Source organism: Gigantopelta aegis, chromosome 8 (assembly GCF_016097555.1).
Source record: "Gigantopelta aegis isolate Gae_Host chromosome 8, Gae_host_genome, whole genome shotgun sequence".
NCBI classification, from domain to species: Eukaryota; Metazoa; Mollusca; class Gastropoda; order Neomphalida; family Peltospiridae; genus Gigantopelta; species Gigantopelta aegis.
The window spans coordinates 46,904,090-46,917,569 of NC_054706.1; the positions used below are offsets into that span (position 1 = coordinate 46,904,090).

The 13,480-nt window shown below is 40.6% G+C and overlaps 1 protein-coding gene across 2 annotated transcripts in view; it reads right to left on the minus strand.

The window, feature by feature from the left end:
* LOC121378240 overlaps positions 1-13,480 on the minus strand; it is a 118,526-nt gene that overhangs the window by 34,895 nt on the left and 70,151 nt on the right. For both annotated transcript variants that reach the window (XM_041506319.1, XM_041506320.1), the window contains exon 2: positions 2,687-3,026. In XM_041506319.1, the coding sequence (XP_041362253.1) occupies positions 2,687-3,026 (340 nt within the window). The remainder of the gene's footprint in view (positions 1-2,686; positions 3,027-13,480) is intronic.

Below are 13,480 nucleotides of genomic sequence, written 5' to 3' on the forward strand. Positions count from 1 at the left end.
GTGGTAGAGCGCTCGCCTGATGTGCGATCGATCTAGGATCGATTCCCATCGGTGGGCCCATTGGGCTATTTCTCGTTCCAGCCAGTGCCCCACAACTGGTGTAACAAAGGCCGTGGTATGTACTATCCTGTCTGTGGGATGGTGCATACAAATGATCCCTTGCTGCTAATCGAAAAGAGTAGCCCATGAAGTGGCGACAGCGGGTTTCCTCTCTCAATATTTATGTGGTCCTTAATCATATGTCCGACGACACATAACCGTAAATAAAATGTATTGAGTGCGTCGTTAAATAGAACATTTCCTTCATTCCTTCCATTATGGACGTTTATAATCGATTCTCACATCGACAGAGCCAGCCCGATAATGTTTCGATTATAATCGATAATTGGTACATCTTTTATGGGGAAGATTTGGTCTAACCTGGTAGTTATTATAAATAAGAAGGAAAATTCACCCATACGTATTAAAAACCATTGCGGGCTACAATTTTGTTTAGTAATTGACTTTCAGCTCGGTTATTATATTTGTGGTCATCAGTTTTGTCAATACACAGCTGATTTATCTTTATTCCCTCATTAACGTAAATATGACCCCGCCCATCATTATAATGGAACAGCGTTTCAGTGGCAGTGGAAGTGGATGGGGGGGGAGGAGGGGTAGTGATCAATAGTTGGCGCATTATAATGGCAAAATCAAGTCATTGTTACTTGCTGTGGAATCATTACACACGAAAATACCTATTTAACTAATGCATACATTTTTATCGTGCATGAATGTTATTGCTTTCATTTTCTTTTTATCTTCTTGTCTGTCTCACTTTCTTTCTCTTTATCCCTGCGGTTCCTCCATTGCCTCTGTCTCTCTCATTCTCAGTCTGTCTTCCTTCCCCCTCTCTCTCCACTCTTTTCTCTATCTGTTTCATTCTGCCAAACATTGTCTGTCCTGTCTGTCGCTATGGGCGTGTTAATCTTCTTTTTCTCCAACACTGAATTACCTACACATATACCTATGTGACACATACGCCCCCGCCCCCGCTCCCTGTCTACCCTTCCTCGTCTCCTCTTTTTTTCTATTTCCACGCTTCTCTTTTTCTCTATTTCAATCTTTCCCTCATTGTCTGTCGTGTCTGTCGCTATGGACGTGTTAATCTTTTTTTTTCTCTTTCATTGAATTACTTACACATCTACCTATCTGACACACCGCCCCCGCCCCGTTTCCCCTCCCTTTCCACTCTTTTCCACCTCCAAACTTATCTCCATCTCTATTTCAATATGTGATGCATTGTCTGTCCTGTCTGTCGCTATGGGCGTGTTAATCTTCCTATTCTATAAGATTGAATTACCTACACATATACCTATCTGACACAACCGTCACCGCCTCCACTCCCGCCGCCGCCCCCACCCCGCTCGCTCCTTATTAACGTCAGTTCTTACTTTAGATTGGTGTTCATTATTTCTTATTGGATTACAGCATCGAGTCTCAGTTGTCTATTTTAGTTCAAATTAGACTGTCTATTTATTTCGCCAAATTTAAAGTCGAGACATTAACAAATAAGTCAATCCATATCAAATCTATAGACCGTATATTATCGAGCGTATAAAGTCATATCAAAGCTATAGACATAATTAACGAGCGTACAAAATTATATCCAAGAAAGGACAGAGAATGTGTAACAAATTAACTAATTAACATCAAAATATGTTTTTAATTGCTTCTCCAAATTAGAACTGCTATTTAAAATCCTGTCTACTCCTACCATGTTTATAACGTCTGGGTATCGAGTGATTAATGGAGTACTTTGTGAGTTTTCTATATTAAAGAGTTCAAAATATTTCATTTATATCCAAAATCAAGTTGGCAATGTCTACGATGAACTACAAGGGCGGATCATGATTTTCGAAAATGTGAGGGAATCGTAAGCGTGCATGGAATTTTGTTTTGTTTAACGACACCACTAGAGCACATTGATTATTATTCATCGGCTATTGGATGCCAAACGTTTGGTAATTTTGACATATAGTCTTATAGAGGAAACCCGCTACATTTTTCTACATATAGCAAGGGATCTTTTATATGCACGATCCCACAGACAAGATAGCACTGGAATCAGCACGAAAATAAATGAAACGCTAAAGTCAATTTAATGACTCCTCAGCACGTTTTAACACATGATAATTTAAATACTTTGAGAAAGAATCCGCTGTCACCACTTCTGCTGCCACCTCCAATTGCAGTTAAAAGATAGTTTACAAGCATTTTCAGCACATACCATGTCATTTCATATACTCGGCGAAGAGCATTAGTTGAAACAGAGAGAGAGAGAGAGAGAGAGCGAGAGAGAGAGAGAGAGAGAGAGAGAGAGAGAGAGAGAGAGAGAGAGAGAGAGAGAGAGAGAGAGAGAGAGAGAGAGAGAGAGAGAGAGAGACAGACAGACAGAGACAGAGAGAGCTGAATAGATCGCATCAAAAGAGCAGCAATGGATCTTAAACATACACCTCCCAATGGACATAACAGTACATACCACGACATTTGATGCACCAGTAATGCACCCAGAGTCCACCGAGAAGGATCGATCGTGCTACCCATAGCACCTCAGTGGAGCACACTGAGCTACACGTCACCACAAAAAACAAAACAAAAGAGAAGACAATAATAATAATAATAATAATAAAAAGAGATCACTTACCGACAACGGTGGCCAGGACGCCGATGATGATGGCTACGATGGTGACGGCGAGGAGGCCGAAGACGATAATCCAAAACCTACGAGTCCTCGGCGACTTGGGGGGCTTGAAGGTGATTTGTTCGTGGGGGTGAGGGGGCCGGCAGTGCATGTAGTCCTTGAGACCCCGACTCGCCTTGTGGTGGTCCAGGGCTGGGACCCGGCGGTCGGGCCTGGGCGGGGTCCGGTGGTCCTGGGTTGTCGCCTTAAAGTCCTGGCCAGCCACGTGGTTGTTGCTGCTGGTGCTGCTGCTGTTCTGGTATTCTTTAACATCCTCCTCGTACAGAGGGTTTTCGTAGCAGGCCTGAAGAAGAGTTACATGCTCATCACCAGATCGTTTATGAAGTACCTTCAACGGAATTTCCCGAATAAAGTGGGACGCCATATTAAGACGCGGCATCAAACCACCATGTTAATGACAACAATCCTTAAATGGAATTAGTATTTTTTAAATGTTTGTTTGTTTGTTTGTTTTTATATAAGCGTTGGCAATTTCATTTTAATTTAAATCTCTTTAACGATGATTTACCTTCTTTCTTTTGTTTTCTTTCTTTTTTTTTAATTCACCACGGAGATCGTTTCAGTACATAATGACATGTTGATTCTGTTGGTGTTTTTTTCTACTATTATTTATAATATACCTTCTCTTTTTATATCCTTTTTTGTCGAATATTTTTCTGGTTTATTTTCAAATTAAGACAACAGAAACACACAATGAAATCACGAACGTAGCACACAAAAAGACCCACCATTTGCAGCCAGACTTATTGCACGGAAAGTTGTCCGAATCTGTACATTGTTAGGCCTATCTATTTTGAGTAATATTCCAAGAACTTTTCATCCAGGTATTTCTCCCAGCGAACTCCAACCACGCACACGCCATTCGTTCGTCTCGTTCTTCTGAGGTGTTCACTCGTTGAAAACACTACGGCGACAAACTACTGGCCTTGATTGAAACGTGGTACGCCAGATATGCCTCACTAATTTGATCGACGTCAGAGTGTTTGGTAAGGGAGAGAAAGGATTCGATGTCATTTTCCTTTGCTTTGCTATTAGCCTCGGCGTTTACGACCCGATTCCGCAGAAATGAATTGGGGGCAAATTGGTTATACATGTAATTTGCAGCGCTTCTTAACCTATTCTATCTCCATGCTGTATCGGCACAATGAAATCATTGGCGATTAGAATTATTGTCGTTATAGCAATATGATTCTGAGACGGATAAAAACGGTCGGTGTCTAACTGTTATCTAATCATATCCAATACGAGAAATCTGATCAATGAGAGGTTTGGGAGAGATTATTTTTTTCTTTGGCGAATTCCATAAAATCTGGTCAGAAGAGTTGAACGTAGCCCAGTAGTAAAGCGCTTGGTTGATGCTCGCTCGCACGCTTGTTTGGGATCGATCCCCGTCGGTTTGCCCGTTTGGGTATTTCTCGTTCCAGCCAGTGCACCACGAATGGTATATCAAAGGCCGTGGTATGTGCTATCATGTCTGTGGGATGGTGCATATAAAAGATTCCTTGCTACTAATGGAAAAATGCAGCAGGTTTCTTCTCAAAGACTGTGTGTCAGAATTACCAAATGTTTGACATCCAATAGCCGATGATTAATAAAACAATGTGCTCTAGTGGTGTCGTTAAACAACAAAAAACCCCAACAAAAGCAAACAGAAAAGTAGAATTTTGATACGTATGAAGTCTAAATTTAACACAAATCAATGCAACAGGATGTAGTTGGGTGGTGGAGTTCCGCCTACGGTATGATGGGTTGACGGATCGATCCTTGTGGATGGATTGTTTGGTCATTTCCGTTCCTATCATACCTACACGACTAGTATACAGACACAGTTAAAGTCTGTTTTGTTTTAACGACATCATTAAAGCACATTGATGTATTAGTCATTGGGTGTTGGATGTTAAATAGTTGATACTTCTGAAATATAAAGTCTCAGAGGAAACCTGCTAAAACAAAATTATAATAGTAGCAAAAGGATCTTTCATATGTATATTCCCACAGCCAGGACAGCACATACCACGTCTTTTTATATTCCAGGTATGTGACAGTGGTTGGGATAGGTTAACACCCTGTCATATAATGGTTCCCCTGAGGGGATTCGATCCTGCGACAAAAGAACGTCGAGTGAACGCGCTACCGACTGAGCTAGATCCCACCCCAGTATTTAGACAAGAGGTTTATTTAGTAACTCGGGGCGGGATTTAACTCAGTCGGCTGAGTGCTCGCTTGAGGTGCTTGCGTCGCAGGATCGAACCACCTCGGTGGATCAATTCAGCTGATTGTTTTTTTTTCTCGTTCCACCCAGTGCACCACAACTTGACAAAGGCCGTGGTATGTGTTTTCCTATCTGTGGGAAAGTGCATATAAAAGATCCCTTGCTGCATTAGAAACAAATGTTACAGGCTTCCTCTAATGACTACGAGTCAGAATTACCAAATGTTTGACATCCAATAGCCGATGATTAATTAATCGATGTGTTCCAGTTGTGTTGTTAAACACAAAAAAAAACCCAACAAAAACCAAAAAGATTATTCAGTAACTAAGGCCAAAAATGAAAAGGTCAACAATAAGGGATGTCAGGTCTATCATACAATATGTTTACAAGGAGTGGGTATGTTGTAGACTTCCTTTATAATTTACTTTCTAAGAAACAAGACAGCACATACCCCGACTTTTGATTTACCAGTTAAAACGAAATAACTTGACTTCATGGAGTCGATCACACAACCTGACCGCACACCAGGAAAAAAGCTATACCTCGCTCATGACAACACTGGTTGAAAACTGTTTGGAGCCTGTCCCGGGATACGAACACAGTACCTGCCAGCCTTATCCCGAATTTTGTTAATTACCTGCTTCAGCGAGGCCTTTATCAGTCGCCGTGTAGTCTGGAGCGTTTGGCTGCTATGTACAGTGGATATAATTTGCATAAAATGAGCTTAACTCAAAGACAATGTTGCAGCCCTTTCGTCATCAATCACCTGTTAAAAGCTTTGGGAAGACGCTATCTGTTGATTTATTTCAGACAATCTGCATAAACTGAACCCTGCTAAAATAACCTCGCTCATATCTGTAATTTGGTGATCGGTCGCATGTTAGCCGGGACGAGGGTGGGTGGGAGATGGGGAGGGGGAGGGATCTAGCCAGTCAAAAGAGTGCTCGCCTGAGGTGTTTGTGTTGTAGGACCGAATGACCTCTGTGAACCCATTCTCTGATTGTTTTTTCACCACGTCCCAACCAGCGCCCCACGACTAGTACACAAAAAGCCGCGGCATGTGCTGTCTTGTCAGTCGGAAAGCGTACTATAAAAGATCCCTGGCTGCTAATAGAAAATAAAAATGTAGGGTTTTGTTTTCTGAAGACTACATGTCAGCATTACCAGATGTTTGAAATCCAATAGCCGATGATTAATAAATTAAACTGCTCCAGTGATATCGTTAAACAAATCAAACATTGACTTTAACTTGTTTGCCAGTCGATGCTTATGGAATGAATTGTGAAAAGCAAAGAAATCTTTGTTTGATGACATCATTTTAATATGTTTAAAGGTGACGATACACAGCATGAGTGTCTCGTACGAGAATAGCCATAAGAATAGCCGACAGTGACACGACATCCATTGTCCTACAAGAAACTTGTATCGTGTGGCGCCGACTTAATGTGAGATCCGCGAAAACCTGACAAAGGGTGTTAAAAATAAACTTATTTAGACAGTGCTGTCGTTGTGTTTTTAGTTAGCCGAGTACTAGTCTAACAATCATAATTTATGGCAATGATGGTAACCGACTCCTCGTGTGTTTATTTTTCTGCGGACTGATGATGACATCGCACTCGTAAGTGGTGCGAAATAACCATTGATTAGACAACAAATGACTGTAGTATAACATATGCTGAAGTACAGGCCCGTTGGGGGGGGGGGGGGGGGGGGGGGGGGGGGGGGGGGGGGGAGAGGGGCCCAGACTCTAGTGGGAACTGGCGTAGATAGAGTCGATGCCGTGACACTCTCCCCTCCAATCACGCATATTTTCCCCCCACTTCGTTATATATTTTCCTGTCGTCACATAACATGACTTATATAAAATGTGGTTGTCCCCACCCCCGATGTGGGTGACTCTCTCAGTATAAACGTTTGGCTACGCCAGTGCAAGTGGGTGGGGGTGGGGTAGGGGTGGGGCGAGGGTTACAAGCCATGCTTATTTCTTTATATAGCGAGAGTAGGACAAAACATACGTAAATTTTCGTCCTCAAATGTGCGAGGGTACTAGGGGCCTGAGGTATCATTAAACGAAGATTCTTCTATTATTTTTTTTTTTTCAATAGCTAAAACATGCAACGATAAACAAATTTCTACATTGTCGGTGATTTGGTCGGGTCGGGTCGGGTAAATTTTAAACATGCTTATGTGCCACTAGAGCTTCAAGCATGTCTGCTCCGGGGCCGAGTCCTGGATAGCCAGGGGTCTGCTCCGGGCCAGAAATTTAACGGGACAATTTAGATAATTACTCTAAAAATACAAATAAATATGGGGACTAATTTAATATTAATTAATAAAAATGTATTGGGTGCGATTCCAAATTTAATTTAATATCAAAAATAATTTTATAAAAAATAAATAAATAAACACCATTTAAATTTATGCACCATTTTTTTTGAGCGGGCTATTCCAATTAAAATATTACAAAAATTAAAATTCTAAATTAAGCCCTATCTGGGGAGAAAGGGAGGATTGAAAGTTTGGCAGAGGCCACAGGAAGTTATTATTAGAATTTATAATTAACAGTTTAAAGAGGGGTACCGAGCATATCGATAACTAGGGTGTGACCGAAATGGGGGGGGGGGGGGGGGGAGGCAAGCCCCCCAGACAAACCTGTCTCACCCTACGGCCTAAACCGCCTAAACCGGTGCTTTGGTGTACTGAAATCATTTGTCAACGTTTGCTCGTTCCAGCCAATGCACACCGATTGGTATTTTTCTATTAGTAGCAAGGGCTATTTTATATGCACCGTCTCACAGACAGGATATCACATACCATGACCTTTGATATACCAGTCATGGAACACTGGCTGGAACGAAAAATAGCCGAATGGGCCCACCAACGGGTATCGATCCAAGATTGATAGCTCATCAAGCGAAAATGTTACCACTGTGCTATCTATACCTGCCAGCCCATCCGCCAGAATTGCCTACCCACCTGCCTAACCGTATAAATTCTGTCGGTTTTCCTCCCCGCCCGCTACCGACCCTAGACGGGTTGCTTGTGCTCTCTTGCATTTGCCAAGCGCGAACGGTCCCCTCTCCCGCCCTCCCCATCCCCTTCCCTGTTCTGGACGAAGGAACCGGCGTAAGTCGACACATGCACCCATGACAGGCGTGCGCTACAACAGCTTGCTCTGAACGTGCACGTTAAACACTATGACTTGCCCAGCAAGTCTGTATGCATATTTTTTTTTTTCTCCCCTCTTCACCCCCTCTATAGCCTGCCTTTCTCTCCACGAAAAGCGACGAATATAACAAGTCTTTCTTGCGGAGAATGCTAATAAAATTGTTCGTTTCAATCCATCCCGATATTTTTCAATTTGGAACAAATATTGCACTAATATACATCACGGCGAAAGACAATTCTCAATTAAAGTAAAATGCGTGACTGAGTTGTGGGAAATCAAATTATAATTGTCGCGCCACATGTTCTCACCAGAATACCAATCGGCGGTGAACAACGCAATATTACAAGTAATAGCATCTTACAATTGCTGGCGAGTTCTCAATATGTCTTAATGAAAAACAATAAATTGGTGTTAATCTGATACGAAGGTGTTATGGGACAGTTACCGAACATATTCGAATTAATTTATAATCAGTTTACAAGAAATGAAAGTGTGTGTGAGAGAGAGAGAGAGATAGAGAGGGAATCGAAAAGGGAAGCCCCAGCAAGTGCTGTAACCTCACCGTGATGCAGTAGTGTAACATTCTCTTTAAGAATGGCCAATACAGCACAAATTGAAATTTTGAGTAAAAGTCAGTATCTTTTTGTGATATTTGTATTTTTGTACAGTTCTTTACACTGTTTTTATTTAAATCTTGAATTTTTATATTGATGTTGATCATCACCTTATTTGTTTGCATTACCATAGTTTGACACCCAATAGCCGATGTATTTTTCGTGCTGAGGTGTCGTTAAACATTCATTGATTCGGAAAGGGAAGAGAATGGGTCATTTGTGACGAATGAAAATTATATTGAACAAAAAACTCATGAAAATTAATTTAGTTTTCCTTAAAGCCGCACACCCTAGTTCCATCCAGCGAAAATAAATTATAATTTGGTTAATCTACAAACCTGTAACACACTTTTTTATCAAATGGAGTGAAAAAGCAGGTTTTATATCGATAAATACCATGGGAATCCCCATATCCCAATTGCTTGAAATAATTTTGAAAGTTAGTATTCTGATGTCACCGGTAGAAGCACAACAATGCCTACGTCACGACAAATTTCACAGACTTGGGGTGCGTTCGTTTCATCTCTCCTGGACATGTTCCAACTGTTCTGTCCTGGTTGTATCCCCTCTCCAGATATCGTAAGACTTAGCAAAATTATTGGTTTTAAGGGTTTGTAACGTTTTGTATTGAGACACTTGCTTGTCTGAACTTTTTTGTTACTGAAAATGTTCACGAACTGTGAAGAAAAATCTCACAAATGAACAACAAATCGGATGTTGATTGCGCGAACCGTGCACGAGAAAACAAACCGAACCAAAATGATAACGGTCACGTGATATACCAACGTCTGTGACATTAAAAATAGATTGGATCTCGCTTGCTTAACGGTTTTTTCTCGACAACACGTTTTGTGAAAAAATGCAAAAAATGCATTTCGTGGTTTTACAAACATCAGGATTACCAAAGAGCACTTCAGGTGAATGGAAATGTGTATTCTAAATAATAAAATGTAAGTAAAGTGCAATTGTATTTGTAAAAAATGGGGTTTAATAGCGAAAAACAACGCCGTAATGGTTAACAAATAAACGTAACTAGGGTGTGTCCCTTTAATTTGTTTAAAATTATTCAGTTTCAATCCCATTATTAAATCGTTGTCTGTTAAACATTCGTATTTTTTTTCACAAAATGCAGTTTACAGTTACTTTAATTTAAAGTCACTGCATTATGCATAGGTGTTGCACACTTTCGATCTTTTCACACACACACACACACACACACACACACACACACACACACACACACGTTTGGTGGGCAACTGCAATTATGCATTGGTATTGCACTTTCGATCTTTTATATATACACATATACATACACATGTACACACACACACACACACACACACACACACACACACACACACACGTTTGGTGTGCAAATGCAATAATGCAATCATGCAAATGTTCTCCTCTTGTTAGGAGGAGGACGGTGTCTTTATTTTTCATGTTTCCTTTACTTTCTTCTCTCCGGAATATTACAACTATTAAAAGTGAGATGGTCATTTGTTTTTAGTAGTAAGATTCGAGACACCAAACTTCGTCCAGGGTTCAAACTAGTGTAATGTCCTATTGATCAATTCATATTTGCCTTCCAAATGCTTCATCATACCAGCGTTATCGTCACATCTATATGCAGCATGAAGGTCCATCATATAAATGCCAATAAATAAGCAATGAGTTATGAATGACGCACACACTGTATCTATGCATACGAAAGCATCTCTTTTAGGGTTATGTATAGTCATAAGTAACGTCTGCAACCACTGGATGAATGAAATATTGCGACTCGCATTATTTCTCGATGGTCAACGACATGACCCCCGGTTAACAATGTGTCTGTATACAAACGAAGCGCGCACATATGCACGTACACACGCGCGAAAACACACACATATGCACACACACGCGCACAAACACACATACATATACATGAACGCACATACATACGAATACACACACACACACAAACACACACGTACGCGCGCACACATATACATGAACGCACATAAAAACATACGAACACACACACACAAACACGCACACACATGAACACACATACATACATACACACACATACACATACAGAGAGAGAGAGAGAGAGAGAGAGAGAGAGAGAGAGAGAGAGAGAGAGAGAGAGAGAGAGAGAGAGAGAGAGAGAGAGAGAGAGAGAGAGAGAGGGGGAAAGAGAGACACACACACACACACACACAGACGGACAGACAGACAAACACACACACACACAGACACACACAGACATACAGACAGACAGACACACACACACACACACACACACACACACACACACACACACACATACAACAATTGAGCCGGATAAACATTGTTTAACTTTCTACCTTGTTATCTGGCTTGTGATGTCATCTTGTTTTATTGTTCAATGGTCCGAAGGTTCGTAGAAGTAAGCTTGGTGATTACTGTAAAGAATTCACATTTGTTTGGTGCATTTGGCACTGTTCTTTTGCCATTCTTCGTGATTATAGTTAGATCTATAAACCTTCGGACTACTGAATCTTCGGACCATTGAACCTTCGGACTATTGACCCTCGGACTATAGAGCTATAAACAAAGCTCAATAAACCTCGCACCAGCAAACATTTTAAGTAGTGTGTGTGTGTGTGTGTGTTAGAGTTTGTATGTGTGTGTATATGTGTGTGTTTTTGTTGGTGTGTGTTTGTTTGTGTGTGTGTGTGTGTGTGTGTATTTGTGTGTGTGTTAAGAGTTTGTGTGTGTATGTGTGTGTGTGTTGTGTATTGCTCTGTGTGTGTGTGTGTGTGTGTGTGTGTATCTATGTGTATGTGTGTCTGTGTATGTATGTGTGTGTGTATCTATGTGTATGTGTGTGTCTATGTGTATGTGTGTGTGTCTGTTGTGTGTTTGTGTGTGTCTGTATGTTGTTAATTCCATGTTAAGTGATATTTTGTTTTCTTCAGAATTTCAGTCTGTTTTGTGTAACGACACCACTAGAGCACATTAACTAATGACCGCCTATTGGATGTCAAACCTTTGGTAATTCTGACTCATAGTCATAAGAGTAAACCCGCTACATCTTTCCACTACTACGGCCTTTGACCAGTTATGGTGCACTGGTTGGAACAAGAAAACCCCCAATCTGTTGAAAGGATAGAATTTCAAAGGAAAATGTCCTTTTTGCATGTACACATTGTATTAACTGCAGCAGTCCTGAGCTTATCGTCTGTACCAGAGGGGTATTTGAACGTGTTATATCCGTAGCTGTTACACGAACCAGCAGGTCGTTCTGTCCGCTCAGGAAGTGTGTGGAGAGTGATCGACAAGGAACGTAACTCTAATTCAAGATGTCACCGGAAATCTGCTTTCCAAGAATTCCTGCAGCGGCTTTGTATGAGTAATGGCAGGACAACATTTTTCAAATGATCTTTTAAAATTCAAGAAAAGATTTTAAAATAACTGAAAAATTTACTTTTACTTTGTTAGTTTCCATTTTTGTTTGTTTCTTTTTTTTCTCTCTCTCTTCTTTCTTTCTTCTATTTTATTGTGATTTTTAATTTTTTAATTTTTAATTTTAATTTTTTTGAGGCAGTTGATATATCATGACTTCTTACTGTCAAATTTAATTTTATTTATACTTAATTTTGTGCACACACTTCTCAGCTATCTAGGATGTCTGTCCAGGACAATGGGCTAGCGGTTAGAGATCCCTACCAATACCGACCATGCAGATGTTTGTGATTGTTTTGGTGTGGGATGTTTGTTTATATATTTTTTTTTTTTTTTTTTGTGTTTTTTTTTTTTTTTAAAGTCCATGACATTTTAAAAATGTATTATGTTTTATGACGTTCTGTGACCGTTTATGTCTATCGGAGAGGTTTGATTAGATTTTCATTGATTAAGAAACACGATGCTGGTATTCATGACATTATACTGAAATATCCCGTTCATCTGAAACAAATCAATGAGTTTAATAAAAAGATTGTCGTAACAGTGTCAGCGGGTTTAAAGACGTGTAACATTGCAGAATTAAGTACCGTAATGGAAAATCCACTCCAAAATGTGAACAATAATTAACCAGGTCCGCAGGTGTTCACCAATCCACAATCCACAATAATACTAGTACCACCGGCCTCGGTGGTATCGTGGTTAGGTCGTCGGACATAAGGCTGATAGGTACTGGGTTCGCAGCCCAGTACCGGCTCTCACCCAGAGCGAGTTTTAACGACTCAATGGATAAGGTGTAAGACCACTACACCCTCTTCTCTCTCGGTAACAACTAACAACTAACCCGCTGTCCTGGACAGACAGCCCAGAGAGCTGAGGTGTGTGCCCAGGACAGCGTGCTTGAACCTTAATTGGATATAAGCACAAAAATAATTTGAAAAAAAAGAGAAATGTTTAGGTGTAAGACCACTACACCCTCTTCTCTTTCAGGAACAACTAACAACTAACCCTCTGTCCTAGACAGACAGCCCAGAGAGCTGATGTGTGTGCCCAGGACAGCGTGCTTGAATCTTAATTGGACCCTAATTGGATATAAGCACAAAAATAATTTGAAAAAATGAAATGGGTAGGTGTAAAACCACTATACCCTCTTCTCTCTAAGCAACAACTGCTAGTTGAGGTGTGCGTATGCCCAGGACATCGTGCTTGAACCTTAATTAGACATAAGCACGAAAATACGTTGAAATAAAATGAAATGATACTAGTGCCTATTACACAATCAAACTATATAGTATGGCTATAACCGTGTTGAT